The sequence below is a fragment of the Oreochromis niloticus genome, linkage group LG18, assembly GCF_001858045.2.
Source record: "Oreochromis niloticus isolate F11D_XX linkage group LG18, O_niloticus_UMD_NMBU, whole genome shotgun sequence".
Lineage (NCBI taxonomy): Eukaryota > Metazoa > Chordata > Actinopteri > Cichliformes > Cichlidae > Oreochromis > Oreochromis niloticus.
In genome coordinates, this window is record NC_031982.2 from 7,906,440 (window position 1) to 7,919,987 (window position 13,548).

Genomic DNA, 13,548 nt, shown 5'->3' on the forward strand with positions numbered 1-13,548 from the left:
TTTAGAATAAAAATCGATGCTTAAGTGGATATAGTCCGTTTCCCGCCTCAGATATGATCTGATAGGAAAACAATTACTGGATTACAACACACAGGGGGGATGAGTGAACATAGGGCAGAGGAAATTTATGGAATTTATTAATGATAATTTTATTTTTTTTAAAAAAAGAGCCCCCGAAAAAGAAAAAAATTAGTCTCTTACTTTCAGTTAAGCCACATTTCATTTTGAGTCCTTCGGCACGCTGAGCTGTGTCAGCATAATGAGTCTATCAAAAGTAAACTACGTGAAATCCTCTCTATCCGCCTGAGCCCCTCAGTGCCAACACAGAACAAACGGTGTCATATTTCCTGCATGTGTTAAGTTATTGTACTGTATCAGAGATGGAGAGGTCACTGGGGCAGTTCCCCCTCCCCACCACCACCACCACCAGTGGCTGCTTCCACTCTGACACAGGACACGCGTGCCTGATGATCCGAGCAAACAGCGTTTGAACATAAATCCGTTGATACTGAAATAAGGCTTGTAGAGGTAAAGCATCCCGAGCAGACACTCCTATTCAAATGCTTTGTCCTCTAGCTCAGGGACACTGCGCATCTCCGTGGCCCCCCTCCCCGCGTGTCGGTGCGCAGACTCATTTAACAGCCCGAGGAATATAAACAAGCAAAGGAAACTATAGCAGTATTAAATCAAGCCCCGCGTTTAGCCCACATATTGGGAGCCAAGTTTCTCCGCACAGTCCAGGAATCTCTAAACAGGGTATAGAGGTCTTTCTGAAGTCCCCCCCTCTCTTTTCCCCCCTCTATCTCAAAGCCCGGATTGGTCACAGTGAGGCTCATTTGCATGCCTCGCCGTATAAACCCTCCTGCAGACACTGCAGCCCTCTTGCGCTGAGAGAGCAGCACACCTCCAGTCGAGAGAGAGCGGAGCGCATCCAGAGTGCGCATTGAAAGACATATGGAATATTTATTGCGGGCTTTATCTGAACAAAAAACAACCCCGGAGAGTTGATTAGAGGGCGGGAAGAACTCTTGTTTTTGTTTTTGTTTTTCTCAGGTGCGTTTGGTTTAAACTTTGAACTGGACTGAGTGAGGACGCTCTGCTGAATTTCAGAATATTTAGGAAAGAAGGTGCCAAGATGGGAGAAACAGGGTGGAACGGGCTGTTGGTGCTAGTGTGCGCCTCTTTGATAAGCCTGGCTGCTGTGACACACGGAAAGACGGTGAAATATCAGACATTTGAGGAAGACGCACCGGGGACGGTGATTGGAAACTTAGCCAAGGACACTTCTTCCTCTGCCTCTTCTTCGAGGAACAGTTTCAGGATGATGAAACAGTTCAACTCATCTTTCATCCGTCTGAGAGAGAGCGACGGGCAGCTGACCATAGGAGAGAGGATAGACAGAGAACGGATCTGCAAACACACCCTGCACTGCCTCATCGCTTTCGACGTGGTCAGCTTCTCCAAAGAGCAGTTCAAGCTCATTCACGTTGAGGTGGAGGTCAAGGACATCAACGACAACTCTCCCGAGTTTCCCCGGAAAGAGTCGAGTCTGGAGATCTCCGAGAACACAGCGGTGGGCACCCGGATCCCCCTGGACTTTGCCGTGGATGAGGATGTTGGGACAAACTACATCCAAAGCTACCAGATCTCTGTTAACAGCCACTTTTCGATCGACGTGCTCAGCAGGGCCGACGGGGTTAAATATGCGGAGCTGGTGCTCATGAAGGAGCTGGACCGGGAGACGCAGGCTTCTTACGCGCTGGAGCTGGTCGCCATGGACGGCGGCAACCCGTCCCGCAGCGGAACGACGCGCATAAACATCAAGGTGAAAGACTACAACGACAATAGCCCGGTGTTCGACAGGAGCAGCTTCTCCGTGGACCTGCCCGAGGACGCGCCGGTGGGCACCCTCTTGCTGGACCTGAACGCCGAGGACCCGGACGAAGGGCTGAATGGTGAGGTGGTGTACGGGTTCGGTCACCAGGTGCCCCCGGAAATACGACAACTCTTCAGAGTGGACAGAAAAAGCGGGCGGCTCACTCTGGAGAGCCCGGTTGACTTTGAAAGTAAGACCACGTACGAGTTTGACGTCCAGGCCACTGACCTGGGTCCGAACCCGAGCCCGGCCATCTGCAAAATTGTCGTGCAGGTGCAGGACGTTAACGACAACGCGCCGGAGATCTCAATCACCCCGATGACGTCCATCACGGCGGGAATAGCGTACATAACCGAGGCGGCAGCCAGAGAGAGTTTCGTGGCTCTGGTCAGCACCTCGGACAGAGACTCGGGCGCTAACGGGCAGGTGCACTGTACGCTGTACGGACACGATCACTTCCGACTGCAGCAGGCGTACGAGGACAGCTTCATGATTGTGAGCACCAGCCCGCTGGACCGGGAGAAAATCCCCGAGTATAACCTCACAGTGGTGGCGGAGGATTTGGGCTCCCCTCCCTTCAGGACCATCACTCAGTACACCATCAGACTGACGGATGAGAACGACAACGCGCCGGTGTTCAGCAAGCCTGTGTACGAAGTGTCGGTCGTGGAGAACAACGCGCCCGGCGCGTACATCACCACAGTAGTGGCGCGGGACGTGGACATGGGGTCAAACGGGAAGGTCACTTATAAACTGGCGGACACTTATTTCATGGGCTCCCCCATTTCCACCTTTGTGTCTCTGGACCCTGCCAGCGGTTCGCTTTACGCGCTCCGGAGCTTCAACTATGAAGTTATGAAGCAGCTGGAGCTCCGAATCACGGCCAGTGACGCCGGCTCCCCGCCGCTGTCTGGCAGCGCAAGCGTGTACGTTAGGATAGTGGACCAGAACGATAACGCGCCGTATATCACTCAGCCGGCGCTCAACAACGGCTCCGCTGAAGTCCTCCTGCCCCGGGACTCACCGAGCGGCTACGTCATCACCCGCGTGGAGGCTCGGGACGCAGACGAGGGCGTGAACGCGGAGCTGTCCTACGGGCTGGCCACCGGCGAGCCCTCCGTGTTCTCCGTTAACAAAGCCACCGGGGAGATCTACCTGAACCAGGTGCTGAGCCATGACGTGGACGAAACCCTGAGCGTGACCGTCACGGTGAGTGACAACGGGAGACCCGCACTCACCTCCACAGCCACGCTCCACTTCCTCATCATCGCGGGCTCCCCGCCGAGCGACAGAACCGTGTACCAGCCGGGCGGCGGGGAGGAGGTGCACGCGCAGTGGGACCTGTCGGTGGTGATTATCGTTGTCCTCGCGGGGAGCTGCACTCTCCTGCTGCTCGCCATCATCCTCATCGCCACCACCTGCAACCGGCGCAAGCGGGACAAGAGCGGAGATGACAGCGACTCGTACGGGGAGAAGGGCACTCTGGAGCGGGGTAGGAGCCACGTGGTGGACAACCCGCTCCTGCCTCTCCACGGAGCCGGGGGAGAGGCGGGTTTTGACGGACAGTCGTACAGCAGCCAGCCAGGGGCATTCACCTCGGCTCACCCTGGGGGCAGCGACATGTGCTCGGCCTCGGAGGACGGCAGCGAAGTGCCCTGCGTGTATGACTCAGACAACAACAGCAAGCTCCGGGGGAATAAACACGAGGTGAGATGCACCTTTGGGACAAGCGTGCTGGGGGAGGGTAGGGAGGAGGAGGTTGCACACAACAAGCAGACACTAACCTCTGTTTTTCTATTCTCTCCCCCCCTCCTGCAGGGCTACTCTACTCTGCCCGGGTATGGGAATGGCAAAGAGGCGGTGAGGCCCATCACCATCTGGAAGGGCAACTCTTACACCACCATCTCTGCCAGGGACCCAGCCTTCAGTGGCAAAGACAGTGGCAAAGGGGACAGTGACTTCAATGACAGTGACAGTGATGTGAGTGGAGACACTGGCCTGAAGAAAGAAGGGGCAGCAGTTCCTCCCATGGGTGGCCAAAATGGTAAGAGCAAGAAAATTAACTCAAGCTAAAATTATCATCAGATGAGATGTGAGCTAGGTGGTGTGCACCAATCTGAATCTAACCCCACCTTCTTACCCTCCTCTCTTCCAGCTCTGTGGGCTTGCACCAATGAGTGTAAGGTCCTGGGTCACTCAGATCGCTGCTGGAGCCCATCAGCAGTGAGAGCCAACGCAGCCCCATCTCCGGCCCCGACCCTCTCTTCCTTCAGCAGTCTCTCCAAAACGGCCTCTCTGCCCCGGGATCCTCACCGCAGGGACAACTACTACCAGGCCCACATCCCCAAAACTGTGGGTCTGCAGAGCGTGTACGAGAAGGTGCTGCACAGGGAGTACGACTACGTTCTGGTCACTCCACCCAGACCTGTGAGGGTGCAGGAGATCAGCGATATAAGCATCCCCGTTTACACCCCGACCCCAACACACTGTCCCAACAATGATGACTAAAATAGACACACACAGCCCTAAGCTCACTCGCAAGGAACTATATAGTGTGTTCAGACTTTTAATTTATGATTAACTGACAATGAGAACAATGTAACTATTTGTTGTGGAGAGTGTGCACACGTTGATGTCCCAAAATTTCATTTGTTTTAATGTAAAAGCCACCTTTGAAGTCCATCCAATCACTTTGTGACAACTTGCTGGACCGGATGTGTATAATATGCAAGATTTGTACATAGAGAGATTTTTATTTTTATAATGAAAGTATAATGAAGCAAAAGATGTGTACATATGAATTGTAATTATCAATCTTTATGCATGCTTGCTATTTAAAACGAAAAATGGCCCAGAATCTGGTTTCATGGAGGGCTGGTGACCAATAATGTATCAAGCTGACAACCACATAAGGAAACGGACTTGAATGCAATAATTAAATAACTGTACAGTCTTTTTTTATCATCACAATACGCTGAAAGGAAATAAACTTTAAATTGTTCTGAAAAGTGTGAGCTGATTGGTAATGAGGGCAAGCAGGATGACCGTTTTTTTTGGGGGGGGGTTGTTGTTGTTTTTTTGTTTTTGTTTTTTTGCAGGAGCATCAGTCTTGTAAAAAACCAACAGGTGTCGCTGTTATTGCGGTAGTGAGCCTCTGTCCTTGCAGCCCGCTGAGGAAGGTCAGTTAAGTTTTTTCCCCCCTCTGTGAATACGATTTTCGCTGGTGAGATGCCAGAACAGACGCCAAGGTTTTTTCTTTTTTCTTTTTGAGCAAATCACTCTCATGCATATCGAGCAAAGACCTCCATCGTTAGTCTGTGCACTCTTTCAGGCACTTAATAACTACATTTATTTTCACGGGACCTGCATGCTGATAGCACACATGAATTAAAGATATGTTCAGGTTTCCTTTATATAAATCATTAAAACCTGGAGAGCGCGCTTATGTGTGAGGCTCATACTGACAGGGGCTACGCGTAAAAGCGCGTCTGCTGTTTGTCTTCTGAGCTTCCATACATCAGAGGATCCTAAGAATAAGTTTGACGGTGCACACAGGCATCCAAGAGCACCTGTGCTTTTTTCTTTTCTTTTCTTTTTTTTTGTCAAAGTACATGAAGTCCTTGTGGGGGGAAGCTTTCCTGTTATCCTGTCACGATGTTTTTTGTCGATCTGCCAAATGCGCACCGTGCGCCCCTTACGTAATCCCATCATTATCATTCATGGATTCGGGGCTTTTTTTTTTCTTTTTCCTTTTTTTTTCTTTTTTAATAACAGCAACCACAGCCCTGGACGCAGACAGGGGGAAATGCGGTGGGAATCTGTCCAACAAGCTGCTGCCTTTGCACAGTGCCGTGTAAATACACCGTCTCCAGGGTGGGAAAGAAAAAAAATCCATGCGACATTCTGCCAGAGTCACCTTTGACCCCGAAACAGTCTGTAGAGGCTTTGAAAAGCAGCGAGAGGGAGGAGGATACGGTGTGTGTGTGCAAAGGTGATACGGGGAGACAACCCCATCCTTCCCTCGTCCTGCCGAACAGATCTCACCGTCTGAGGTTGTCACAAAGTCATATTAAATTCTGAGGATCGGAGCAGGAGTCAAACTCATGCAAGCTGCATGAGCAGCCTATACGAACTTCAAAGAGGGAAAAAAATCATTAATTTTTTTTTTGACAGAAGGTATAAAACAACTGGCTCATAAGAGGTTACTGCATGTGATGGTCATCAGCTGGAAGTTTTAGTTTTATAGTCAGGAAACTTTCAGCACGACAGCAACAGAAAAGTGGACTTGCGTGCCTGCGTGACTGAGGAGTGTCTATCCTCCCCCTCCCCTGAGAGAGCGAGAGAGAGCGAGAGAGAGAGTGGACTGGGGTCTCCTCAGGTGTTTGGCTTCAGTCATGGCTGAGAACTCAGAGAAAGTACCGATTGCCTCGGCGGGACCAGAGGACCTGCATCAGTTCATGCCTCCGGTGAGTTGTACAGTCCAGCCCGGCCTCTCTGCTCCATGATGCAGGCTGTTGTACGTGTGTGTGTGAGTGTGTGTGTGTGTGAACCAGTCAGGGTTCAAGACCAAAAGCTGGATAGATAACTTTGAATCCCCTAACTGCTGCACAACCGTAACGCTGTGTTATCAAGAGTTAGCTGTGCTGTTGTGCCATGCTATCATTTTTAGAGGGTTGCTTGTTTTTTCACCTTAGGCCTACTCCGCCTTGGCGGTCAAACCCGCCGCCACCGGCCGCCTCCTGAAGGCCGGGGTCGCAGTGCTCATAACCGGAGCCCTCCTGCTTCTGCTTGGAGCCGTCGGAGCCTTCTACTTTTGGAACAACAATGAAAACCACGTAAGAGTGATACTTTACTGCTGTTATATATATATATCATATCAACTTTTAAACTGTATGAAAATATTAGGGGGAATCAGCATCTTCAAAATGATCTTAAACTACTTAAAAGTTATTTTTCAAATATAGTTAACACGCAAGTGAATATATGGAGCATTCCAGCTCAGAATCTACGTTTTTTGATTTGCATATTCCAGGATCTATTTAGATATTCATCAGATCTTTATGTATTACTAGGGACTGGGTGCAGCACAGCCTCCAAAGACCATTCCCTCTTTTATCCATGCACAGCCACCAAACACCCATTTAAAACAAGTGTCCCTGCTACCAAAGAAAAAAACAGCTCCCACACTCTATAAAACTAACATCCCTTAACTGAAGACATTGTTGAAACAAGCTGTTTGAAATTAGGAACAAGTGAAACGCAGTCATCACTGGTAGTTTTTTCTCCTTCTTCTTCTTCTTTTTAAACTTGTTTAAATTAAAAAAGTCTCTGCAGACTCAAGCACTTCTTCGAGATGGGTTATTTTTGCAGTGTAGGCAAACAGTAAAAATGTAAATGAAACACTCCCATTTCATGGTACAGTCTGAGGCAGAGCTTGGTGAATGGAGGCGTTGTGTGCCTGTGTGTGCGGGCGGTGTATATAGAAGGACCTTGGCTGGGTTGGAATGAGGGGTGGGGTTGTGGGAGAGTTTTCAGGGTCCAGCTGATGCTCCGGGGGCAAGAGGTGTAAGAAATGAGAGGCCAAATTTTGCTTTCTGAGTGTGTTTTTCTCCCAGTAAGAAGTTAGAAAATGTTATTAACGCATGATGGAGAGGCTCTGTAGGCGGGTAATTACATTACTGGGGAGCTGTGAGGGTACTATTCTTCTGACGAGCATTTGAGAAGGAAAAAAATGAGGTGGTATGTGCGAGGAGAAGTCACGGGGTGAGATTAGAGACGGAGGGAGAGTGAAAGAGCGAATGCCTGGGGTGGGGTGAGTCTCAGGACTTTCATACCTTACATGCCAGTCAGAAAAGCTTGTGTGTGTGTAGGTCTACAATGTCCACTACAGCATGAGCATCAATGGCAAAGTGGAAGAAGGTTCAATGGAGATCGACACTGCCAATAACATGGAGAGATTCAGCACCGGCAGCGGAGCGGACGAGGCCGTGGAGGTCCATGACTTCGAGATTGTGAGTTCAGGTCAACGTAACCAGATGAAAAAATATATATATGTAAATGTGTATCAGGAGGCTGTTTAAAGCATCAGAGGAAAAGTCGATCAGACTGGTCGAAGCCATCAGCTCATTATCACGGAGCAGAAATTAAGAACAAGCAGGCGAGTTATCCCCTCAGGGGCAATCAGTGTCGAGATGCACTGTCCCTCCAATTTTCATTACGTTCAGACTGGTGGTTTTTGACCTTTAATTAAAGTGCCCCAACCAGGCCAATCAGACTAGTGAAGCAGCAGTTTTAGCCTTTTATGTATTAAAATTTTGACCTTTTTAATCACAGTGTCCCCTGTGATTGTATTTTCTCAATCTGAGAGAGTGCTCAAATTTATGACTGCCCTAAATTCGATCAAAACCTGACAGATTTTATTTGTGATATGTTTGTGATGGAAACCTTCAGACTGTCAATGGGGGAAATAGGTTAATGTCCTCAGAAGTTAAGTTAGGAGGCGTAGTGTACATCTTTTAATTTGTGTCCCCCATTCCCTGATTTTTCAAATTTATCCAGGGAATCACAGGGATCCGGTTTTCAGCAGGAGAGAAGTGCTACATCAAGACACAGGTGAAAGCTCATCTACCAGACGTGGAGGCTCTGAACAAGGAATCAATGACGTTTGAGCTGGTGGGTTGATTTTATGCTGTATGTTTTGTTACCAACAGCACTTTTTTTCTCAGTACAGGCCTACCTTTAACTGAAACGCTCTCGAATTTGTGTTTAGTTATGCCTCCGTATTTTCCAGATGTCACCAGTCACTTTGGACTTGCTTCTTTGGGCTTTTTTGTTTTTTCAAATAATAATAATTTCAATTATAGTGAATTATTTTTCCTTTACAGACAAAAACTCCTCCCTCTTCCTTCATTCAAATAGATAGGCAGTGTCGCGTGCTGGTCCATCACGTTGGGCCATGCTACAGTATTGCAACTCCTGTTTTCCCATGAAATTATGGCCACACCTTTATGACCTTCAGTAATTTCCAAGTTTTTCTTTAGAGTACCAGCTGTTGCAAATTTTAAATCATGCCATGAGATGGGTGAGGTTTCTAGTTCTCAAAGAGTGGTCTTGACCCATATTTAAAGGGTGTTCGATATAATCTGAAATATCGTAAAATTAGCCTGAATCAGTGACAAAAAACCAAACAAACAAAAACTGCATGTATGAACAACAACACAACATATCGTGTTGCTCTCACTTCATCCTTGAGCCATCACAGTTGTGACATAACATGCTAGTTTGTGATAAAACTGGCACGATATGTCTAGTTTCATCACAGATACATCATGCTGTGGTGTGTAGCTTAGCCAATTAGCAGGCAAGCTAGTGGACAGGTATGGAGAAATATTTGAATCAGCTGTTACAGTCAGCTGAGCAAAAACCCAAAGCAGTGAAAGCTAGTGTAAACGTTACGAGGGCTTCTTTGTTCCTTGTAAATTTGAGAGCTCCTCTGTTATATGAGCAACCACAAAATACAGCAGCAATCCTGAGGTCCCCCACAGGGTCGGCAGTTATAGCTTTTTTGCTCACAGTCTGAATTTCAATGTCACTAACATTTGTGTAAAAATGTTGTCAAATTAATAGCATTGCTTAGTTATAGGGAACTAATTAGTATACAAAACAGTAGACTAATTATTAAATAATAGACGGGGTCAAATGTTAAGCTAACGCTACTAATATTAAAGTTGCAAAACTTTACTGTGTCAAGCAGGCTTACAGTCAGCACACTGTTTTATCACACAGGAGCAAACAAATTTGCCCCTTTGGTTCTTGAAATGAAAAGCATTATTTTGACTTACTTAAAACATGACAGCTAAAAGAGACACATTTTGGGGGAGAATATGCTAAAGCAATATTTCGAATTACTCAAAGCACTTTTCACTACAAGTAACATTTCCCTTTTCACACATACTCATACAACACTTTATTCTCAAGCGCTTTAACTGCCTTCTCATTCAGACCCACGCCTGCTTTGAATCAGTTCAAATCAGGCAAAGCAAAGATTATTACTGATGTCACCAGTTACACTATAAAAAGCTCTCATAAAGTATTTCTGTTTAGCGCGCTGTGTTCATTTGATCTGATGCTAAAATCGTGAAGCGCTCTCCAAGCCACATATGCGACTTTTGTGTGTGGCTTCCCATCATATAACTTGGACTCTATTAAGATTTAGAAATAAACCCAGCAGGTCTTCACTCAATATGAGGATTGTAATCACCAGTGCCACAGCTTGTGATTGTTCAATTGAGGCTGTCTGATAATTAAAATCATTTAGTTCTGCATAAGCCTCACATCCACATAAATCCACATCAACCAAATCGCTCTCGTGAGCACGCGGCTCATAGGCGCTCGCCTGTGCACGCGCACGCCGGCGTGCACAAACACAATTAATTATCACGCAGGGCTGCTCTTATTGCCTCTATCTGCCTCATAAACGATCATTTATTTCACGTTTGCGCTTTTGTGCGGGTTTGTGTTATTGCCTCACTTTGCCTCATAAATGATTATTTGGACGTTGTGTGTGTGTGTTTGTGTGCATGCATTTGGAGACATGGAGATGTTGTTATAATGGTTGCCGCGGGCTGGTCATTTGCTATAATTTAGAGTGATGGCAAATATGGGTTAGATAAGCACACACACACACGTCTCCTTCCAGAGAGAGAGAGAGAGAGAGAGTGGGTCAGATAAACTCTTATCAGTCAGTCGAACAGTGAAGAAGGACCCCCGCTTTTATTTGTCCCTCCAGCAAATCATTTGAGTTGAGAGAGAAGACACACACACACACACACACACACACACACACACACACACACACACACATGCACAGACAGAGCAGCGCTTCTAAAAGGTTGGAGGATAACAGTCCATAAACATGTCTGTGGCTAGTGCAGCGCAGCCCTCAGGAACAAACGCCTCTGGGCAAATTCATCCCCACAGAGCCGCCTCCACCCCACCCCCACCCATGCCTCACCTGCCCCTCCTTACCTGCAGGCTGTGGATACAGAGTATGTATGTTTATTCAGTGTCTCCTCTGCAAACCTCATTAGTTTATCTGCAGAAACCTGCAAATTTAGGACATCCAGTCTCTCCTTCTCTTCAGAAGCTGATGAGTTCTGACACTGTGTGTACAGCGAGACGTCAGCGCAAAAGGGAAATGTGTACACTAAAGCCTCAAGGGCTCCCTTTTTACTACTCTGTTTTATGTTCACATAAAAGCACTAACAGCGCAGTATTAATTCAGATTAGACTTGGGCAGGATGCAGAGAGTGTGGACTGTTTAAAGCATAACAAGATACATGAATGAGTGTGATGTTACACCTTTGGCAGCCGTGTGTGTGTTTTGAAAGATTTTTACTCGCGTATCAGTCTCATCTGCTTTTCCCACCCAAAAAAGGAGGATGAAGTGATCCCGGCCAAGTTCGACGATGATCTGATCTGGGTAGCGGCTGAAACACCCCTCTCGGACTCCGGCTTCCTCAGCAACAAGATCAAGGACTTGTGCGGCGACCTGCCAATCTTCTGGCTCCGTCCCACCTTCTCGAGTAGTAAGCAAACAGATTTTTCAGTGGTATGGATTGTTTTAAAAAAAGACAAGAAAACAGTCATTTTTTCTTGTTTTTACAAAAAACAAAGAGGATATGGGTCAAACAGTCTCAAGCATTCTCATTTAACATCGCAGCTGTTTAAGCTACAGAGAAAGAGAGAAAAACAGGCTATAAAGAAAGAAAGGCAGAAATCCTTTTGAAGTTTCTGAGCTGCTGAGTGTAGAATTTTTAGCGTGCTGAGAGGTCAAAAGTTCTCAAAACACAATTTTCCTTCTGCTTCAGCTGCGGACTTCAAAATGCTGCCTGAGAAACGGCTGTGTGCCACATTAGTGCCATTCTGCTCCTAGATTTGGTCTGCTGTCAGATACTGAGAGTGTGATGTGTGCAGGCGGTCAGAGGAAGAGGAGGGCTGCCCCCCGTCAGCGCCGCCAGGCAGCCGGAGCCGCAGGTCAGGAGGAGGTGGAGGAGGACGTGGAAGCAGAGTTCAACCCTGAGAACCCCTATCAGGTGAGTCACACACACAAATGTGACTCACACGGTTCCTCTTTTTCTTCTTCTCTTGTGTTTACATTGGGCTGCGGCGTCGCAGCTGTCCGATCAGATCTGAGGCCTACCTGAGACGGCTTTTCCCAGCGAGGGATTCTCACAGCCGTGCGAGCGGCAGCAGATGCCGGGGTCACGGTGGAGGGCCCCGGATTGTCACTGCAAATCTGAGTGTATGCGTGGGCGTGTTGTCTGTGCGTGCGGTTTTCTGTGTGTGGCTGTCCAAAGCATTCCTTTCAGCATTGAGGCTGTATGAATAATTCCACAACATCCCACCACCTCCTCCTCTTCAGCAGCCCCTTTGCCCCTGCTAAGCACACACAGACCCCCATGCATACACACATGCATCCTCACCCCTTCATTACGGGCCCCACTTTCTTTTTTTCCTAATCCTCCACCCCAACCCCACCAAACCCATTCCTGACAACCACAGAGGGGGGTAAACAGCAAGCGCCGTTTCTGAAAAAAGAAAATATTTGACAACAAAAACCCACATCAGACAACATCCCCCCCTCCCCCATCGCAGCCTGTCGGAAATCCATTTTTAATTGGTTTGAAACGAGCTTTTGCCGAAGAACGCCTCACTCTGACCGCTCTCCTCTCTTCTCCCTCCTCTCAGAGAGGCCTCGAAGGCGAGCAGGACATGAACATCGACCCCAGGCTGGACCACGAGGGCGTGTGCTGCAGAGAGTGCCGCCGCGGCTACACCCACTGTCAGAGGATCTGCGAGCCTCTCCAAGGCTTCCACCCGTGGCCCTACCACTACAGAGGCTGCAGGGTGGCCTGCCGAGTTATCATGCCCTGCAACTGGTGGGTGGCACGCATCCTGGGTCTGGTGTGAGCCTCCCTGCCCACGTGAGAGATGGCAGAGTGCAGGAGGGATGGGGAAGGAGAGATAGGAGAGGGATAAAGTTTAGAAAAGGAAGACGGTGGCTTCTCATCCTCAGCAGGTTGCTGTGACTACACATTATCAATGCATGGTAAAGAATCTAGGGCAGTCATGATCTCACACACACACCATACTCTTGAAGTCCATCAAGATCACACAGCTTATGATGTGCAGCTCTACACCACATAGAAAGGTAGCATGTAAAACGACCCGCATTTAGGAAAAGCAAGGTGAGCTTGTATTTTTAGAGCTGATAAGCAGCATTTTTCATTCATTTTGTGCTTTCTGTAAATAAATGTGCCTTCAGCCAATAATAGCCGGCTTAACTCGCATCTTAAACGCATGTTTTCCAGCCCTTTATCTCTCTTTCGCCTTCATGAGAAGCTCTCATTAAAACAATGTACTGCACGCATCGTCTCAGAAACTTTCATCTCCATGTAAAGCATTGAAGAAGTGATCTCAAAGTGCAATATCACTGAATAAACTTTTTTTTTTTTAAGTAAACATTAAAGGCGTCCTCCTCTCTTCCTTCTCTAATTGACCAAATGACTTTCTAGCCCGTTTGTAAATACACGCCGTTCACACGGGCGAGTTTACTCGGGATCACCCTCTCTTCTCTTTTCCGCTCAAAAACAGTTTTGAGAAGTGTCACG

The 13,548-nt window shown here is 47.8% G+C and overlaps 2 protein-coding genes across 2 annotated transcripts; both read left to right on the forward strand.

The window, feature by feature from the left end:
- Positions 1–589: 589 nt before the first annotated feature.
- On the forward strand, positions 590–4,884 carry LOC100699051 (protocadherin-8). Its single transcript, XM_005458133.4, has 3 exons — positions 590–3,583; positions 3,695–3,920; positions 4,032–4,884. The coding sequence occupies exons 1-3, from the start codon at positions 1,136–1,138 to the stop codon at positions 4,382–4,384; spliced, it is 3,027 nt and encodes a 1,008-aa protein (XP_005458190.1). The 5' UTR covers positions 590–1,135; the 3' UTR covers positions 4,385–4,884.
- A 763-nt stretch (positions 4,885–5,647) lies between these two features.
- cnmd (chondromodulin) lies at positions 5,648–13,406 on the forward strand. The gene is made up of 7 exons (XM_003453293.5): positions 5,648–6,342; positions 6,571–6,711; positions 7,747–7,887; positions 8,435–8,548; positions 11,313–11,463; positions 11,852–11,970; positions 12,626–13,406. Exons 1-7 carry the CDS (start codon positions 6,271–6,273, stop codon positions 12,845–12,847), a joined length of 960 nt encoding a protein of 319 aa, XP_003453341.1. The 5' UTR covers positions 5,648–6,270; the 3' UTR covers positions 12,848–13,406.
- Positions 13,407–13,548: the final 142 nt, after the last annotated feature.

Excerpts from the sequence above, each read along its gene's own strand:
- cnmd (XM_003453293.5), top strand. The coding sequence starts at position 6,271 with ATGGCTGAGAACTCAGAGAAAGTACCGATTGCCTCGGCGGGACCAGAG. Across the intron at positions 6,343-6,570 it reads TGCATCAGTTCATGCCTCCG|GCCTACTCCGCCTTGGCGGT; the intron begins GTGAGTTGTACA and ends TTTTCACCTTAG. Across the intron at positions 11,971-12,625 it reads ACCCTGAGAACCCCTATCAG|AGAGGCCTCGAAGGCGAGCA; the intron begins GTGAGTCACACA and ends CCCTCCTCTCAG.
- LOC100699051 (XM_005458133.4), top strand. The coding sequence starts at position 1,136 with ATGGGAGAAACAGGGTGGAACGGGCTGTTGGTGCTAGTGTGCGCCTCT. Across the intron at positions 3,584-3,694 it reads TCCGGGGGAATAAACACGAG|GGCTACTCTACTCTGCCCGG; the intron begins GTGAGATGCACC and ends CCCCTCCTGCAG. Across the intron at positions 3,921-4,031 it reads TCCCATGGGTGGCCAAAATG|CTCTGTGGGCTTGCACCAAT; the intron begins GTAAGAGCAAGA and ends CCTCTCTTCCAG.